The sequence below is a fragment of the Neolamprologus brichardi genome, chromosome 18 (assembly GCF_056152115.1).
Source record: "Neolamprologus brichardi isolate AB-2024 chromosome 18, ASM5615211v1, whole genome shotgun sequence".
NCBI classification, from domain to species: Eukaryota; Metazoa; Chordata; class Actinopteri; order Cichliformes; family Cichlidae; genus Neolamprologus; species Neolamprologus brichardi.
This window is the reverse complement of record NC_142121.1, coordinates 29,814,143-29,829,691: the sequence shown is the minus strand read 5'-3', so window position 1 is coordinate 29,829,691 and position 15,549 is coordinate 29,814,143. Positions and strand designations below refer to the sequence as shown.

The 15,549-nt window shown below is 39.3% G+C and overlaps 2 protein-coding genes across 2 annotated transcripts; one reads left to right on the top strand and one right to left on the bottom strand.

The window, feature by feature from the left end:
• Positions 1-775: 775 nt before the first annotated feature.
• On the bottom strand, positions 776-2,897 carry LOC102783284 (GTPase IMAP family member 7-like). The gene is made up of 2 exons (XM_006786977.3): positions 2,882-2,897; positions 776-2,100 (listed from the first exon to the last, which is right to left on the bottom strand). The coding sequence occupies exons 1-2, from the start codon at positions 2,895-2,897 to the stop codon at positions 905-907; spliced, it is 1,212 nt and encodes a 403-aa protein (XP_006787040.3). The 3' UTR covers positions 776-904.
• A 1,875-nt stretch (positions 2,898-4,772) lies between these two features.
• Positions 4,773-5,936, top strand: LOC148097778 (GTPase IMAP family member 9-like). The gene is made up of 2 exons (XM_087831337.1): positions 4,773-4,782; positions 4,849-5,936. Exons 1-2 carry the CDS (start codon positions 4,773-4,775, stop codon positions 5,934-5,936), a joined length of 1,098 nt encoding a protein of 365 aa, XP_087687463.1.
• Positions 5,937-15,549: the final 9,613 nt, after the last annotated feature.

Below are 15,549 nucleotides of genomic sequence, written 5' to 3'. Positions count from 1 at the left end.
CTCCCTCTTTGGACTGACAATCATACACAAATAGATTGTATTCAATTAGATGAAAAATTACATTAATATAAAAAAAAATTCTATTAAGATCGCTACCAAAAATTCCTCTCTCAGTGTACTTTCAACCAAAAGGCAAATAACCAAACCACATGAACATCTAATAAAAGATATAAACATTGAAACACTGATCCAACATTATTCTTGATTGATGGATCATTTGATTTTACACTTTTACCTGAATGTGGCTCATTTTTTTGAAAAAACTTCCTTATATCCATTATGAACCTGGGTGTCTCTCTGTACACAAACACACACACATACACGCACAGAGACACACACACACACACAACAGGAGTTATAAGGTTAATGGGCATTCAGTCAGTTAGCTAGTAAGTATCCATTTTGAACAAGACAGTGGTAACCAACAGTAGGCTGCGGACAATTTAAAGTTTTAGATTTTAAATAGGCTGTATACATTTCAATGGGAGCAACAGGACAGTCAGATGTTGCTGAATTTACTACAGAGCAGGACGGATTGTAGAGTAGCAAACATCGTCGGAAAACACGTTTTCAACACTGCAGGTTACCTGGTGTAATGTTTTTCAGCTAAAAAGAAACATGGTCTGACTCCTACCAACTATATAAAGAGTAACTGAAGGTTAAATGCAGCTAACATGTCCTGTTTTAAACCAGGCACTTACACCTCCGCTCCGCTGCGTCTCAGCCACCATCGCTCTGGCAGCAACAGCGCTAGAGCCAGAGCAGGTGAGAGGCGAGCTGGAACAAACCATTTTGGGAGGGGGGTTATCCATACTTTTGTTGTTAAAATGTTACGTCTCAAACAAGTACAGTACTGTGTGCTTTTTATATTTTTAGTAGTGTGTCACACAAACAGCAAATATTGTCAAAAAAAATTAAGAAATCTTTGGGGGTGCCTTTGAATCATTTTTGGGGGTGCTTCAGCACCCCCAAAAATGGGCTGAAATCGCCCCTGGTTAAAAGGAAATGTTAACATTTTCCCCAAACCAGTTCCAAATTTTTTAACTCCTCCAACCACTGCATGGCCAACATTAAGTACGGTTTCAGCAGGTACTGTCAGAAAAAATAATGGATTAAACTCCTCAGCTTCATCTCTGGCTTCATTTTCATATCTGGCCTGAATCTTGCGTCTTTCTTCCTCCACTTCTCTCTCACACTTCTCCTTTAACTTCTTCATCTCCCATTCTCTCTCATCCATCTCTCTCTTTCTCTCCTCATTTACCCTCTTCCTCTCCCTCTCCCTCTCCTCATTCATCTCCTCTCTCTCCCTCTTCCTCTCCTCCTCTCTCTCCTTCCTCTCCCTCTCTCTCTCAGCCTGGAGTTGTTTGTTGTATTTCTGCATCTCTTTCTTATATCTTTCCCGTATTTCTCTCTCCATTTTCTCTTTTTCTTTCTTTCTTTCTTCTTCTTTCTCTCTCAGGATGCGTTGTTTCTCCTCTTCAATCGCCCTCTCAGCCTCTTGGAACATCTCGTTGGTGTAGTGGCTTCCTCCGTTCTTCTGGACTATCTCTCTGATCTTCTGGATCAGCTCAGTGACCTGAGATCGCTCCTTCAGTTTATTATTGAAGACGTGGTACTGACCGTTACATCTGGCCACGAGTTCCTGCAGATCTGAGCTTCCTTCTAAGAACTCTTCAATGGTGCCTTCAAGTAGGTCTCCATGGGTAAAGAGAACCATGCTGTATTTGTCTGCATCAGCGCCAAAGATTTTTTGAATCTTTTGCACCGTCTGCTTTTCCTCTTCAGTGAATCTTCCCAGTCTGATGACCACCAAGAAAATATGGGGTCCTGGAGAAGCATCGGAGATGCATTCGCATATATTTTTCTGAGTTTCCTCTTCATCAGCCCTGGTATCAAACAGGCCTGGGGTGTCAATGACAGCAACGCGATGTCCATCCACTTTAGCTTTTCCTTTGAAAGATTCTACAGTCACAGATATGGGACTGAACTTGGATTCAAAGCACTCTCGGCCCAGAATAGTGTTTCCAGTAGCACTCTTTCCAGTTCCAGTCTTCCCCACCATCACAATCCTCATCTCATCATCATTTGTCCTGCCAGAATCTGTGTAGAAAGATCAGAAAGAATACATGGCAGGAAATATATTGTACTTATTATACATATACCTGATCATGCACCAGGTTTGGGGTTGGTATTTTAGGTTACAAATGTTCTGGTAGATGGTCAAAAGTTAATTCAACATCTGCAGAGATGGGTCACAAGTCTCTATTCTGCTGTTGATCCTGTGAAATCAGAGTCATCCTCAGTAATGACCCTGACACTCTGCTATCAGGAAATGCAATTAATCCTTTTTTTTTCTTTCTTTCTGATCAATATAATCACAAATGGCTTGTAAATATCACACTTATGAACCGTGTAACTATAATGTTACAGTGGATAACATATTTAATAGCAGAAATCTTAATGGACATTCAAAAGTTATGACCTCTCTTCCACATCTCAGAGCTAAATTCACAAACTGCTGTCTTAGAGACTTGGTTAAATAAGGAGCAGGTTGACATGGTTAGAAAGGAGCACTATGGACAATAGTAATGACCAAAGGAGAACAGTGAGTCTTTGTCTTTGTTTTCCTATTGCCCATTATTATTGCTTGCTATTATTTTTGTATAATGGGGTAGGTCTTGATAAACATTCTGCTTCTACCTACTCTCTTTCAGACTTAAAACATTTATTTACACCATCACAGGTCTGTGTCTAATACTAACCTCAATGATCTTGTTTTTATTTTTATAATCTATCAACCTGCTTGCCAACCAAACATGATTTTAAATAAGCCATGATCAATGTTGTAACACTAGAAAACATGACTAACATGATGACTTACCAAACTTGCCAGCCATGCTTGGGTTGTAATTGCTTCTGTCGATGTTCAGTCTAAACAGTGTTGTGTAGCCAACAGAAGTGGAGTAAGAAGTGAAAGGCAAAGACTGTGCTTCAGCTTCTTTAATAGGCAGTATGAGCTAAACCACACCTACAATGACTCTACTGAACACAGAGTGAAAGTGAAAGTAATGTTTTAATTTCAGTTACAAGGGGATTTTTCCAAAACTGGACATGGACTCAAATGCATTCAAAACTCTGCATCTGTCTGCACTAACTACTATGTGAATAAATCTTTTGTTCTTGAATATTGTTCATTAAAAGTAATTTACATTTTTTATTAAAAATATTTTGAGATTATAAGATAACATTTTGCAAGAATTGATGTAAATTAATGATGCCAGATCTCACACATTATAAATAGAACTGAAAATATTCAGTTTATTAATGAAAAATAATCAAAGATTTGCAGCTTGAGGACATGTAAATGTGAACACATTTTAATATATCCTGTTGCACTGATATTTTCTATAAGAAGGCGCAGATGTGAAACAGTGAAAACATCATGTAAGAACTGCTTTGTGCTGCAGTGTCTGTACTTCTAAAAAAGTGTTGCTGTTTCTTGTAAATGGGGATGGGAGGGGGGGGGGACATCATGGAAGTTTGGTGCACAAATCAAAAAACGAAACTTAAAGCAAAAGAAATCTACATCTATATATAAATCTAATCTGTGCAGCAGTGCTTGCTATTCAGAAATAATGCTGCCGTTTCTTGTAAATGATTTTGGGAGGAGAAAGCAAGGTCTGAAGAGTGAATGTAGTGACTTCCTGTACCTGCAGGAGGGCTGTGGTCCTCAGTACCATACTCTATTAAATAACCAGGACATAAAACAACGCAGCTGAGACAATGAAACTGAAAATGGATGTTCCTCAGATCCAATTTTTGTTGAGTTTTTCATTAGTCTTTGAAAGTAAGCAGAGCACATTACTGTTTTCACACTTATATTTATTTATGAATAGAGCCAATGACATCAAAATAAATAAGTATAAACAGTCACTAAACCTGCTTTACTGCTATATACACATGCATGTGTGCTTTTAATGCACAGGACTAATCAGACTGCAGCTGGAAACATCATTCTAGCACATCAGTGCTGTGAATCGAAGTGAAGTGCTAAGTCTATGACTGTAGCCTGTTCTAAAGGGAAAGCTATATCTGTCTGATACCAGGCCTTACTTGGATAAAATCACAAAGGTGCATCCATGTGTATCTCCTAAGCTTCTCCATGACCCTGTATCTTCTTGTATGCTCTCAGATGGGCAGATACACTGAAGAGGAAATGCACATGGTGCAAAGAATTCAAGAAATCAACATGGTTATCCGGCTTTATAAAAAACCCTTATAACTGGAAAAGTACCACAAAACTTTAGTTTTACTTTCACTCTGTGTCCAATGCAGTTATTTGTGGGTGTGGATTGGTTGATATGCTCTGTTAAAGGAGGTGCAGCACAGCCTCTGACTTTCACTTCTGACTTGACACATGTTAGTAGTGTTTTTTTAATGTTACAGCAGTGATCAGGCTTGAATAATTAAATGTTAGACAAGCTCTGTGGAGGAAGTCTTTTGTAGAAAGCAGCTGTAGCTGTAGCTTTGAAAATCACTTTGAAATGACTTTTAACCCTCTAATCCTAGCTTCAAACTCCAATCCCAACCCTATGATTTAGGATTTTAAATGTATGTGAGGTAAATTAAAAAAAAATCAAAATAATAATTAATAACATACATACATATCATTGATCATGACTATGACCTCACAGAATTAATAGTTGTGACACATCTTCTTGGGTATCTGCAAATTTTTGGAATCTAGAAAAATCGATCCCAAAACTTAGTTGATGTTCAGAAGTAAAGACTTATGTATTAACAGCTTGATTTAGATCCTTATTCATTATTTCTCATCTTTCTACACAGATTCTGGCAGGACAAAGGATGATGAGATCAGGATTGTGATAGTGGGAAAGACTGGAACTGGAAAGAGTGCTACTGGAAACACTATTCTGGGTCGTGAGTTCTTTGAATCCAAGTTCAGTGCCGTGTCTATGACTGTAGAGTGTTCAAAAGGCAAAGTTAAAGTGGATGGGCAGCAAGTTGCTGTCATTGACACCCCGGGGCTGTTTGATACCAGGTTTGATAAGGAGAGAACAACTAAAGATGTATGCCAGTGCATCTCCTATGCTTCTCCAGGACCCCATATCTTCTTGGTGGTGGTCAGACTGGGCAGATACACTGAAGAGGAAAAACAGACGGTGCAAAAGATTCAAAAAATCTTTGGCCACGCAGCAGACAAATACAGCATGGTTCTCTTTACCCATGGGAACCTACTTGAAGGCACCACTATTGAAGAGTTCTTAGAAGGAAGCTCAGACCTGCAGGAACTCGTGACCAGATGTAACGGTCAGTACCATGTCTTCAACAATAAACTGAAGGAGCGCTCTCAGGTCACTGAGCTTATCCAGAAGATCAGAGAGATAGTCCAGAAGAACGGAGGAAGCCACTACACCAACGAGATGTTCCAAGAGGCTGAGAGGGCGATTGAAGAGGAGAAACAACGCATCCTGAGAGAGAAAGAAGAAGAAATACAGAAAAAAAAAGAGAAGGTTGAGAGAGAAATACGGGAAAGATATAAGAAAGAGATGCAGAAATACAATGAACAGCTCCAGGCTGAGAGAGAGAGGGAGAGGAAGGAGAGAGAGGAGGAGAGGAAGAGGGAGAGAGAGGAGATGAATGAGGAGAGAAAGAGAGAGATGGAGGAGAGAGAGGCAGAGAGGGAGGACAAAGAATGGGAGATGAAGAAGTTAAAGGAGAAGTGTGAGAGAGAACTGGAGGAAGAAAGACGCAAGATTCAGTCCTCGTGTGAAAACAAGGCCAGAGATGAAGCTGAGAAGTTTAATCCATTATATCATCTGATACGAATCGGTGAAGTAGTCGCCGATGCTGGCAGGAGGATTTTTAAAGAAATCCAACAACTAGAAAGGGCAATTTTTAGCCTGTTCAAATAAAAACATGAACATCACTGAAGTGTTGGTAGTAGAGTAGTATAGTATAGTTTCACGCTGCCATCTACTGTTCTGTATTAAAATGTGTATTAGTAACATTAAATAAAGAAACATACACTAATGTTTGATTATCAGTGACTTCTGTTTTCCCCATTGAACTAATGCTCTTGTTTTCTGCATATTAATATTAATTACAACACACTTGTGTGTAGTAGAGTAGTATAGTATAGTTTCACGCTGCCAGCTACTGTTCTTTTATCATTTGTAATGTAACGTCTTAGTTCAACACTGGTTAAAACTGTGTATTAGTAACATTAAATAAAGAAACACACACTTATGTTTGATTAGAATAGAATAGAATAGAATAGAATAGAATAGAATAGAATAGAATAGAATTCAACTTTATTGTCATTGCACATGCACAGGTACAGGGCAACGAAATGCAGTTTGTATCCATCTAGAAGTGCTTTAGTGATATAGATATATTACAATATATATTAGCAATAATATAGATATGTAAGTATATTACAGAAATGGGTCTATTATGGTATGTTATAATGTACACGGTATGAAGTATGTTATGAATATTCTATAACTATAAGAATGTACAGGCTGTAGTGAGTACAAGCTGTTTGTAGTAGAGTAGTATAGTATAGTCTCACACTGCCATCCACTGTTCTGTATTAAAATGTGTATTAGTAACATTAAATAAAGAAACACACACTAATGTTTGATTATCAGTGACTTCTGTTTTCCCCATTGAACTAATGCTCTTGCTTGCTCTTGTTTTCTGCATATTAATATTAATTACAGCACACTTACCAGATTTTATTGTAATCCTTCTATCATTGGTTTATTTTTCACTTTGTCAACATCAAAGTATTCCTTTCATGGATTTTGTCGCTGAGCTGAACTTGAAGTAAAGATAATGATAAAATTGATAAAATTAAACCCCAGAAAGTTGATTCTGTTCATCTGAACGTAGTGTTTTCACTGGGAGAAACATTTGTTCACTCATCCAAGTGACTTCTTCATTCTCACATGAATGCAGATTTCCACAAATGAAACTAGCACCTCAGTGAAATTAAAGTAAACCTTTTTGTGAAGCAAAATATTTCTGTCCACTTGGAGTCCAACACTGAATAAGCTCCGGACACCCTGAATCAGTCAAATTTATATTGAATGCTTTTCTTTGCCATCTCACTGTGAGCTACTGTGAGTTTTAGCCAGTTTACAGCTTTCTTCTCTTTTCTTTGTTTGGTTTTGCAACAGTTTTGTGTGGATAGCCAGTATGTATTTCATAATGCATTTTTTCCCCCAATTTTAATGATCTGTTGAAACCAACCAAGCTCGAGGACAAATCGATTAGTCATGATTTAATAAATAATCTTGGACTGACTATGAAGTAAGTTGTCTTTTTGTTTTAGAGGGACAAAGGTGAATAAGTGGTGTTTTACTACTGTCCTTTATGACACTTTCCTAACTTTTTGTTGTTTCCAACTGAAGGTGTTCTGCTCTGTGTTTTACTTCAACTGTTCACATGCCAAATTTTCACTGCACTTCAAGTTCAAACTTTATAAATACAGTTCATTTGTATGTGGCTTTAAGTGTAAATAGAGAAATAGAAATAGAAAAAAAATAGAAATTGTTTTTTGTCATCAATTTTTTGGATCCAATGACATTGAACAAAATGGAGGTACTGAAGTGTTGCACTGAAAGTATCCCCACCTGTCACAAACTATACGCACTGGAAGCAATTGTGGCATTTTTTTTTGTTGTTGTTGTTGTTGTTGTTGTTATTTTAGGCCATTTTGTGCAGAGGCATTAGCAGCAGGTTTTTCAAATCACTAAGTGGTCCCAGTCTCATAGGCACTCAAGTATGTCAGTGTGAACAAGACGGCCGTGTCACTTACCAGCATCACTGCTCAGATACAGTTTGTGTAATGCATCAAGAAAACAAACTATCATTGATGAAGTCATGGTGCTATCTTTCTGTCTTGTAAAATATCATGCACAAATGTCCACACTAACTTTTCCATTTTTAATGGGGAAACAGTAGCTATGACATTAAGGGAACAGAGGTTCTGAAATGCATTATATTTTACTGGAAAATGAAGTACTTACCTCTCAGAAGATTTTATAATTTATACCCTCAGTGCATCTACTAAGAGGCTGAGAGGTAGCACTGGCTGCTGCCAGTATTTTTCACTTTGTGGTTTTTTTATATTCAGGTCTGGTCCTTTACATTAATTTTGTAATCGTTTCTAAAATTGTTGCAGTGTCATATCACTTGCACTACTATCATTTTCATGAGTGTTTTTGGCCAGTTGTAATAAATAATCGTTATGACAATATGTGAAAGTGAGGTATCACTCCCTCCAGTTAATACACGACACCACGGTTCTTCATTCACAGATGGATTTATTCTTCAGTCACACTTCTCCTCCGAAACACCATAAAATCCACCGTCAAACTGTCATTACATAAAAGTACAGAATGACCAAACATAAATATTACAAATAAACATTTAAACCCAAGTTAACAAATGTTACGATATTACTTCAGGGAGCAGACATGACACCGTCTTAGGTTTTAGCCATCACTTTTATTAACTCTACACCACCCTCCGGTGGCTTCCACATGAACTGCACCTTAAACAACAACTGTTCACTCATATCATGACATCCCCCCTTTTTTTTCTTTTTTTTTCAACAACAGGGGCAAACAACAAAGTAACTCACAACACCACTCAAGGCCCATGACCAGTGGAAAAAAAAGAAAGAGAGAAAAAAAAATGCTTCTTGGCATACTCACATTTCTCTCTAGTGAACATTTTTTCTTTCCTTTTTTTTTTTTTTTTTAAGTCAAAGCATATACTCGAAACATAATGTTCATTTTATTCCTCAATAAGCCTTCTGGGCTTGGAAACAATACGTCCACTCGCAGTTTTGGGTGGGGAACTTGGAAACTCTGTGGTAGTGACATTTCTACTTTGCATGTCCATCTCACTTTGTCCCTGTGTTTTATCACACACATTTTGCCGTGTCACGTTTTGATTGTCCCTTGACTGCCTTAGAAACTTTCTGTTCCTTCTATATGTCTGTCCATCAGGCATCTGAACAACATAAGATCTTGGATGTTCAGATAAACCTGTCACCTGAGCTGGATTCCATACACCCTGTTGCCACATTCTGACAGTGTCACCAACCTGCAGTTGCTGAAGTGCTTTGGTTCCTTGGTTAAAGTATTCTCTCTGTTTCTGTTGTCTTGTTTCTAACAACTGCTGCACTGTCTTAGTGACCAAAGGTTTCAATCTTTGCGATGTTGTTGGAAGTCTTGTTCTTATGCGTCGACCCATTAGCAGCTGGGCTGGTGACGCTCCAATGTCCTCCAATGGTGTACTCCTCAGATTCATTAATGATAGATACGGGTCATTCCCCTCGGCTTTTGCCTTTTTTAACAAGAGTTTCACTGTTTGTACTCCTCTCTCTGCCATTCCGTTTGACTGTGCATGGTGGGGGCTCGTAGTGTTGTGACAAAACTCCCACTCTTTTGCAAAGTCTTGGAATTCACGGGAGCTGAACTGTGGTCCGTTGTCTGAAATCACCGTTTCAGGAATCCCGTGTCTGGCAAATTGTGACTTAAGATGAGTGATAACTGTTGCACTTCTTGTGTCAGACTTCAGCCACTCAACCTCAATGAACTTGGAATAGTAATCCACTAAGAGGAGATATTCCTGCTGGTCAAAGGTAAATAGGTCCACACCTATCTTTTGCCAGGGTCTTTCTGGAACACTATGTGGATGTAGTGGCTCTTTGTTCTGTCGTTTCTGGTGAGTACTGCACACATCACAGCAGTTCACCATCTCTGTGATACTCTGTGACAGTCCAGGCCAAAAGAGTACTTCTCTCGCTCTGCGTCTGCAGCTTTCAATACCCAAGTGACCCTCATGAATGCGCTTTAGCATTTCTGCTCTCAGTGCTGCAGGAACAATAAGCTGCTCTCCTTTGAACAGAACTCCATCCACTACTGAAATTTGTTCCCTGTAATTCCAATACGCTTGGATTTCTGTTGCAGCTTGGTTTCTTGTTTCTGGCCATCCATCCAGAACTGTCACTGTAAGTTTAGTCAGTGTCATATCATTCCTTGTTTCCTTTCTGAATTCCTCTAGTTTTGCACTTGTCACAGGTAAGTTGGAAATTACCATGTGCACCTGGTCTTCTATCTCATTATCAGATGAGCTGGTCACTGGCAAATATGCTCTGGATAATGTGTCTGCGATGTACATTTCCTTTCCTGGCTTGTACTGTACTTGTACCTGATATTTTTGCAGTCTCATTAGGAGTCTCTGTATTCTTGCTGGAGCACTGCTCAACGGCTTTTTCATTATCACTTCTAGTGGTTTGTGATCTGACTCCACGTTCACTTTTCTTCCATACACATACTGATGGAAACGCTCTGCACCAAACACAATCGCCAACATCTCCTTTTCTATTTGTGCATAACGCTGTTCAGTCTCTGTTAATGAGCGTGATGCATAAGCAACTGGCTTGCCATCTTGTAGTAAGACAGCACCGAGTCCACTTTTAGAAGCATCGACAGATAGTGTTACTGGAAGCTGTACATCATAGTATCTGAGCACAGGAGCTTCAGTAAGAATTGTTTTCAATTTGTTGAACGCGTGCTGGTGCTCACCTTCCCACTACCATGCAACATCATCTCTGGTAAGGCCGCGTAATGGCTCTGTGTGTTGTGACATGTTTGGAATGAACTTTGCTAGGTATGTCACCATACCCAGAAATCGCTCCACATCGTTTTTGCACTCTGGTGTAGGCATTTTCTTTACGGCCTCTATCTTGCTCTGATCTGGTTTCAAACCATCTGCCGAGAAGATGTGGCCAAGGTATTTAATTTCCTCCAGGCCTACCTTGCATTTGTCCTTGTTTAGCTTAAATTCTTTTGCTCTTGCTCTCTCAAGCACTTGCCTCAGTCTGTCGTCATGTTGTACTTTAGTCTCTCCCCAGATCAAGAGGTCGTCTATGTATGTCTCGACGCCATCAATCCCCTCAAACAGCTGCCTCACCGTCCTGTGGAATACTTCTGGAGCTGAATTAATTTCAAAAGGCAGGCGAAGAAATCTGTAATGACCAAAAGGTGTGTTGAATGTACAGAGACGAGAGCTGGCTTCATCCAATTTAAGTTGCCAAAATCCTGAGCTTGCGTCCAGCACAGTGAAGTATTTGGCCTTTGCCAGTCGGCTCGTTATCTCTTCAACTGTTGGCAACTGGTAGTGCTCTCTCATGACTGCTGTATTGAGATCACGTGGATCTAGGCAGACTCTCAGTCGTCCAGTAGCCTTTTCCACAATGACGATTGGATTCACCCACTGGGTAAGCTCTTCAATTTTTGTAATCACTTCCATTTTTTCCATTCTGTCCAGTTCTACTTTGAGTTTTTCTCTCAAAGTGACAGGGATTTTTCTTGGTGGATGAACTTTTGATGCCACACTATCATTAATTTGAATGGTGTGTTCTCCCAACCTATGCCCTCAAACACATCAGCAAATTCTTTGACGATGTCCATTTCATCACTTTTATTCAGTGCCATCACTCTCTTGATGAGTCCCATTTCTTCACATGTTTGAATTCCCAGAATTGGCTTGGTTTCTGATTTTACGACAATGAACTCCAAAACAAAACTTTTCTTTTTGTATTTCACTGCCCAAGTGCACTTTCCTTTAACTGCTATTTTGTCTCCGGTGTATGTTGACAACCTGACATTTGTGGGTCTAAGCATTTGCTTATTTCCTATTCTTCGTAGTAGACTGTAGGGAACCACATTGGCTTGTGCACCAGTATCTAGTTTGAATTTCACAGGTTTGTGGCCAACTTTTATTTCTACAGTCTATTCATCTGTTCGTGTCTGTGTTTTTGCATTTACAGCCCCAATGAACAGACTTGCCTGCTGAACCGTGGCTTCATCGGTGACAATGTGCACTTTTCTCGATCTACACATTCTGGCAAAGTGATTCATTTTCCCACAGTTCTTGCACTGTTTGCCATAAGCAGGGCATTGGCGTGATGCATGCTTAGTTCCACATCGTTTGCAATTAAATGTGCTTGCTTGGCCTTTGTCGATCGGTTTGATCTTACTTTGTCTTTTTTGCATGTCTGCTTATGTCTCACTGCATCTACGTCTTTACTTTCATGTGCAGAGACTTGAGCATTGTGATCCTCCTCATGCATTTGCTTGATTTGAGCTTTTGTGGTCTCAGCTGCAATGCAGAGCTGTACTACTTTTTCGAGAGTAATGTCATCTTCTCTTAACAGCCTTTCTCTCATTGCATCCGATGTAATTCCACACACTACGCGATCTCTGATGAGGGATTCTTGCAGTTGTCCAAATTCACATGACTTGGCCCTTAGCTTTAGCTCAGTGATGTACTGGCTAATTAGCATATCCCCTTACACACGTGAAAAACTTGTACCTTTCATAGGTTATGTTCTTCTTTGGGTTACAGTATTCCTCAAATTTCTCCATTATTTTCGTCAGCTTATGCTCATCACCATTTTCCGTAAACGTGAAGGTATTGTACACTTCAACCGCTTCCTCTCCAGCAACGTGAAGAAATAGTGAAGACTGTACCTTGGGTGGCTTGCTAGCACCTCCTATAGCCGCGAGATACAGCTCGAACCGTTGCCGAAACCGTCTCCAATTTTCCGAGAGGTTCCCTTGCAGCAAATCAAGTCCAGCTGGCGGCTTAAGCCCTTCCATGTGTGCGACACTCTTGTATAGCCTTATCAGTTCATTTCTGACACCATGTTACGATATTACTTCAGGGAGCAGACATGACACGGTCTTAGGTTTTAGCCATCACTTTTATTAACTCTACACCACCCTCCGGTGGCTTCCACATGAACTGCACCTTAAACAACAACTGTTCACTCATATCATGACAACAAATACGTGATAAACAAACACAGTTAACATACCTCGCTGGCTGCACGTAACCGTGAGGGAATGAGTTCGCTTCAGGAACAAAAACTTAACAAAAATAATTCCCAATTTCTTCTTATTCTTCTTCGCAGCTTTCTTTTACTTTAAAACTGCTTATTTATTCCTTCTTCTGACTTAGTTAACTTATAGCTTAGCTTCTTTGCACATGCTTTTTGACTTCCCTTTACGTCACTTAAAGGGGCCTATGCGCAACACAGAACGAACCTTTGTTCCTACCCCAAAAGGAACAACAATAAATAAAGGAAATAAATAACATAGATGAACACAATAAATTAAACAAACTGACATAATTTACATTTATGGCAGTTAAAAGAGGGTCTATCTCAGCTGTCATAGAACAAATAGCAGGATACATCCTGGACTGGTTGCCGCTCTATAGCTCTCCCTCACACACATATACACTAACAAACACACACACACTTTTTCTTGTTTCTCTTTCTCTCTTATTCGCTCTTTCCCAAAGTCTTCTGGATGCCTTGGTGGTTTTAAGTAAGTATTGCACTTACCTTACTGCCTTACTGTCAAACATTGAATTGGGTTGTTTCCTTCCCTGTGTGAACACCATGCTTGTACAGTATATAATGATATTTTATCGACACCATCCAACTCGTACCCCTTATATTTCTTTCTATGAAGAATGAGGAGAATATTTCTATGATCCATCTTTGTTTTGGCTGTTGGCCTTCCTGCACCAGGAAGGCCAACCTGGTGTCTTTCAGGGCCCCTTTCTACTTCTGCTGTCTTCATCTGCTAGTCGTTACCTTAAAACAACAGTATATATACATATGTATTGACTGTAACTATTGTGCACTATTGGACATTGTAAATAGTGTTTCTTGGGCTTTAAGCAAACTATTATTTGAATTTGAGTCTTAAATGTATAAAATAAAAAGTTGGGTTTTTTTATTTTGTTTTTTTTTTTTACATTTTTTGTTGTTTTACGACTCTGGATAGGATAGGATGACTAATGAGACCATCAACAGTCAAAGAAACATGTCTAAGTGTTCTGCAAAACTCTACTAGTACTCACTAACTTGAGATAAAATCTACTCAGCTACTTTGAAAATAGTTTCTAACTGGTTCCTCCCATAACAGGATGGCTAGCTGGTTAAAGTGATCATGCAGTCTAGAAACCTTTCTGCTTTCTGGACAGGTAGGGGAGTCTTTCAGTGCCTCCAGCCTCCCTTAAAATACCTGAATTAGATATAAAAATGTGACAAAACTGCTGTTTTTCAGATCACATGTAGTTGTACTCAGTTTCAAGTTCCTGGGTGTGCACATAGACACAGACCTCCAATGGAGCTCCAACACCTCTGCGGTTTTAAAGAAGGCCCAACAGCGTCTCCACTTTCTGAGAATCCTCAGAAAAATGAACCTGAAGAAGGAGCTGCTGACCGTCTTCTACCGCTGCTCCATTGAAAGTGTGCTGACATATTGCATCGGTGTGTGGTTCTCCAGCTGCACCACAGCACAGAGAAAGGCACTCCAGAGGGTCATCAGCATGGCCCAAAAAATCATTGGACATCCTCTTCCGTCCCTGAAGGACCTGTACAGCACTCGCTCAAGAGGGCATGCAGCATCCTACGGGACGGTACACACCCAGGACACGGGGTGTTTAAGCTACTACAGTCTGGCAGGAGGTTCAGGCTGCTGAGGTCCCGAACAAATAGACTCAAGGACAGCTTAACAACGGTAAAAACAGTAATGATAATAATATTTATATTTATAACAAGGTGCAATAATAATTAATGTGCAATGATAACAGTGTGCAATACAAATACACATATTCTTCTTTTTTATTACTAAGTTATTATACTGTGTTGTGTTGTTTGTGTTGCGTTGTGATGTGTCGTATCGTGTCGTGTTACATGTAGTGCCGACGTAGGACAGTTTTCCAATTTCATTGTACTATTGTACTATGTATGACTGTGCAATGACGATAAAGAGTTATCTTATCTTAGTGCTTTAAATGTGGACTATTAAAAAAAAGTATTTAATTTGTTTCACAGGAAAACCAAAAGAACACAAATTACACATTTCATACAAAGCGGGTTTTTTTAGCAAAAAAGGAAAAAAATCAAAAAAGGAGGAAATCACTGTTTGGCAGACGGTCTGACAAATTGGTGTTTGCTAACAAGCTAAAGAAATTCAACATAAGAAGCTTTTCGAAAGGAAAACTGGGAGAGACGCATGTGAGGCGAGAGGTAGAGGAGGAACTGTCTCCTGTTGCAGCACAGTGCTATAACTTGTTTTACATTGTGTGTGTTTGTGTATTATATGCATTTGCTAAGAGAAAGTGAGAACAGACTTCAAAGTAAAAGCCCTTCAGAATCCATTTAAACAGCTATTTATTTGTCTCAGTTTAGAAAGATGTTAAAAGGAAGCTTTGTGGTTCCACGTGCAGATTTCACTTTAGATCAACAACATACACCGTCATAATGTTACTCAGTCAGTATAAGTCAGTCTGATTTTTAAGTTAAAAATAATAGCCATTTGAAATCAAGAATGTGGCTCAATGCTGAAACCTATAGTAAAATATAATGTATATGTATGAAGTCAAAATGTGTGCACTGTGTGGCACTAGTGACATTTTTAGAAA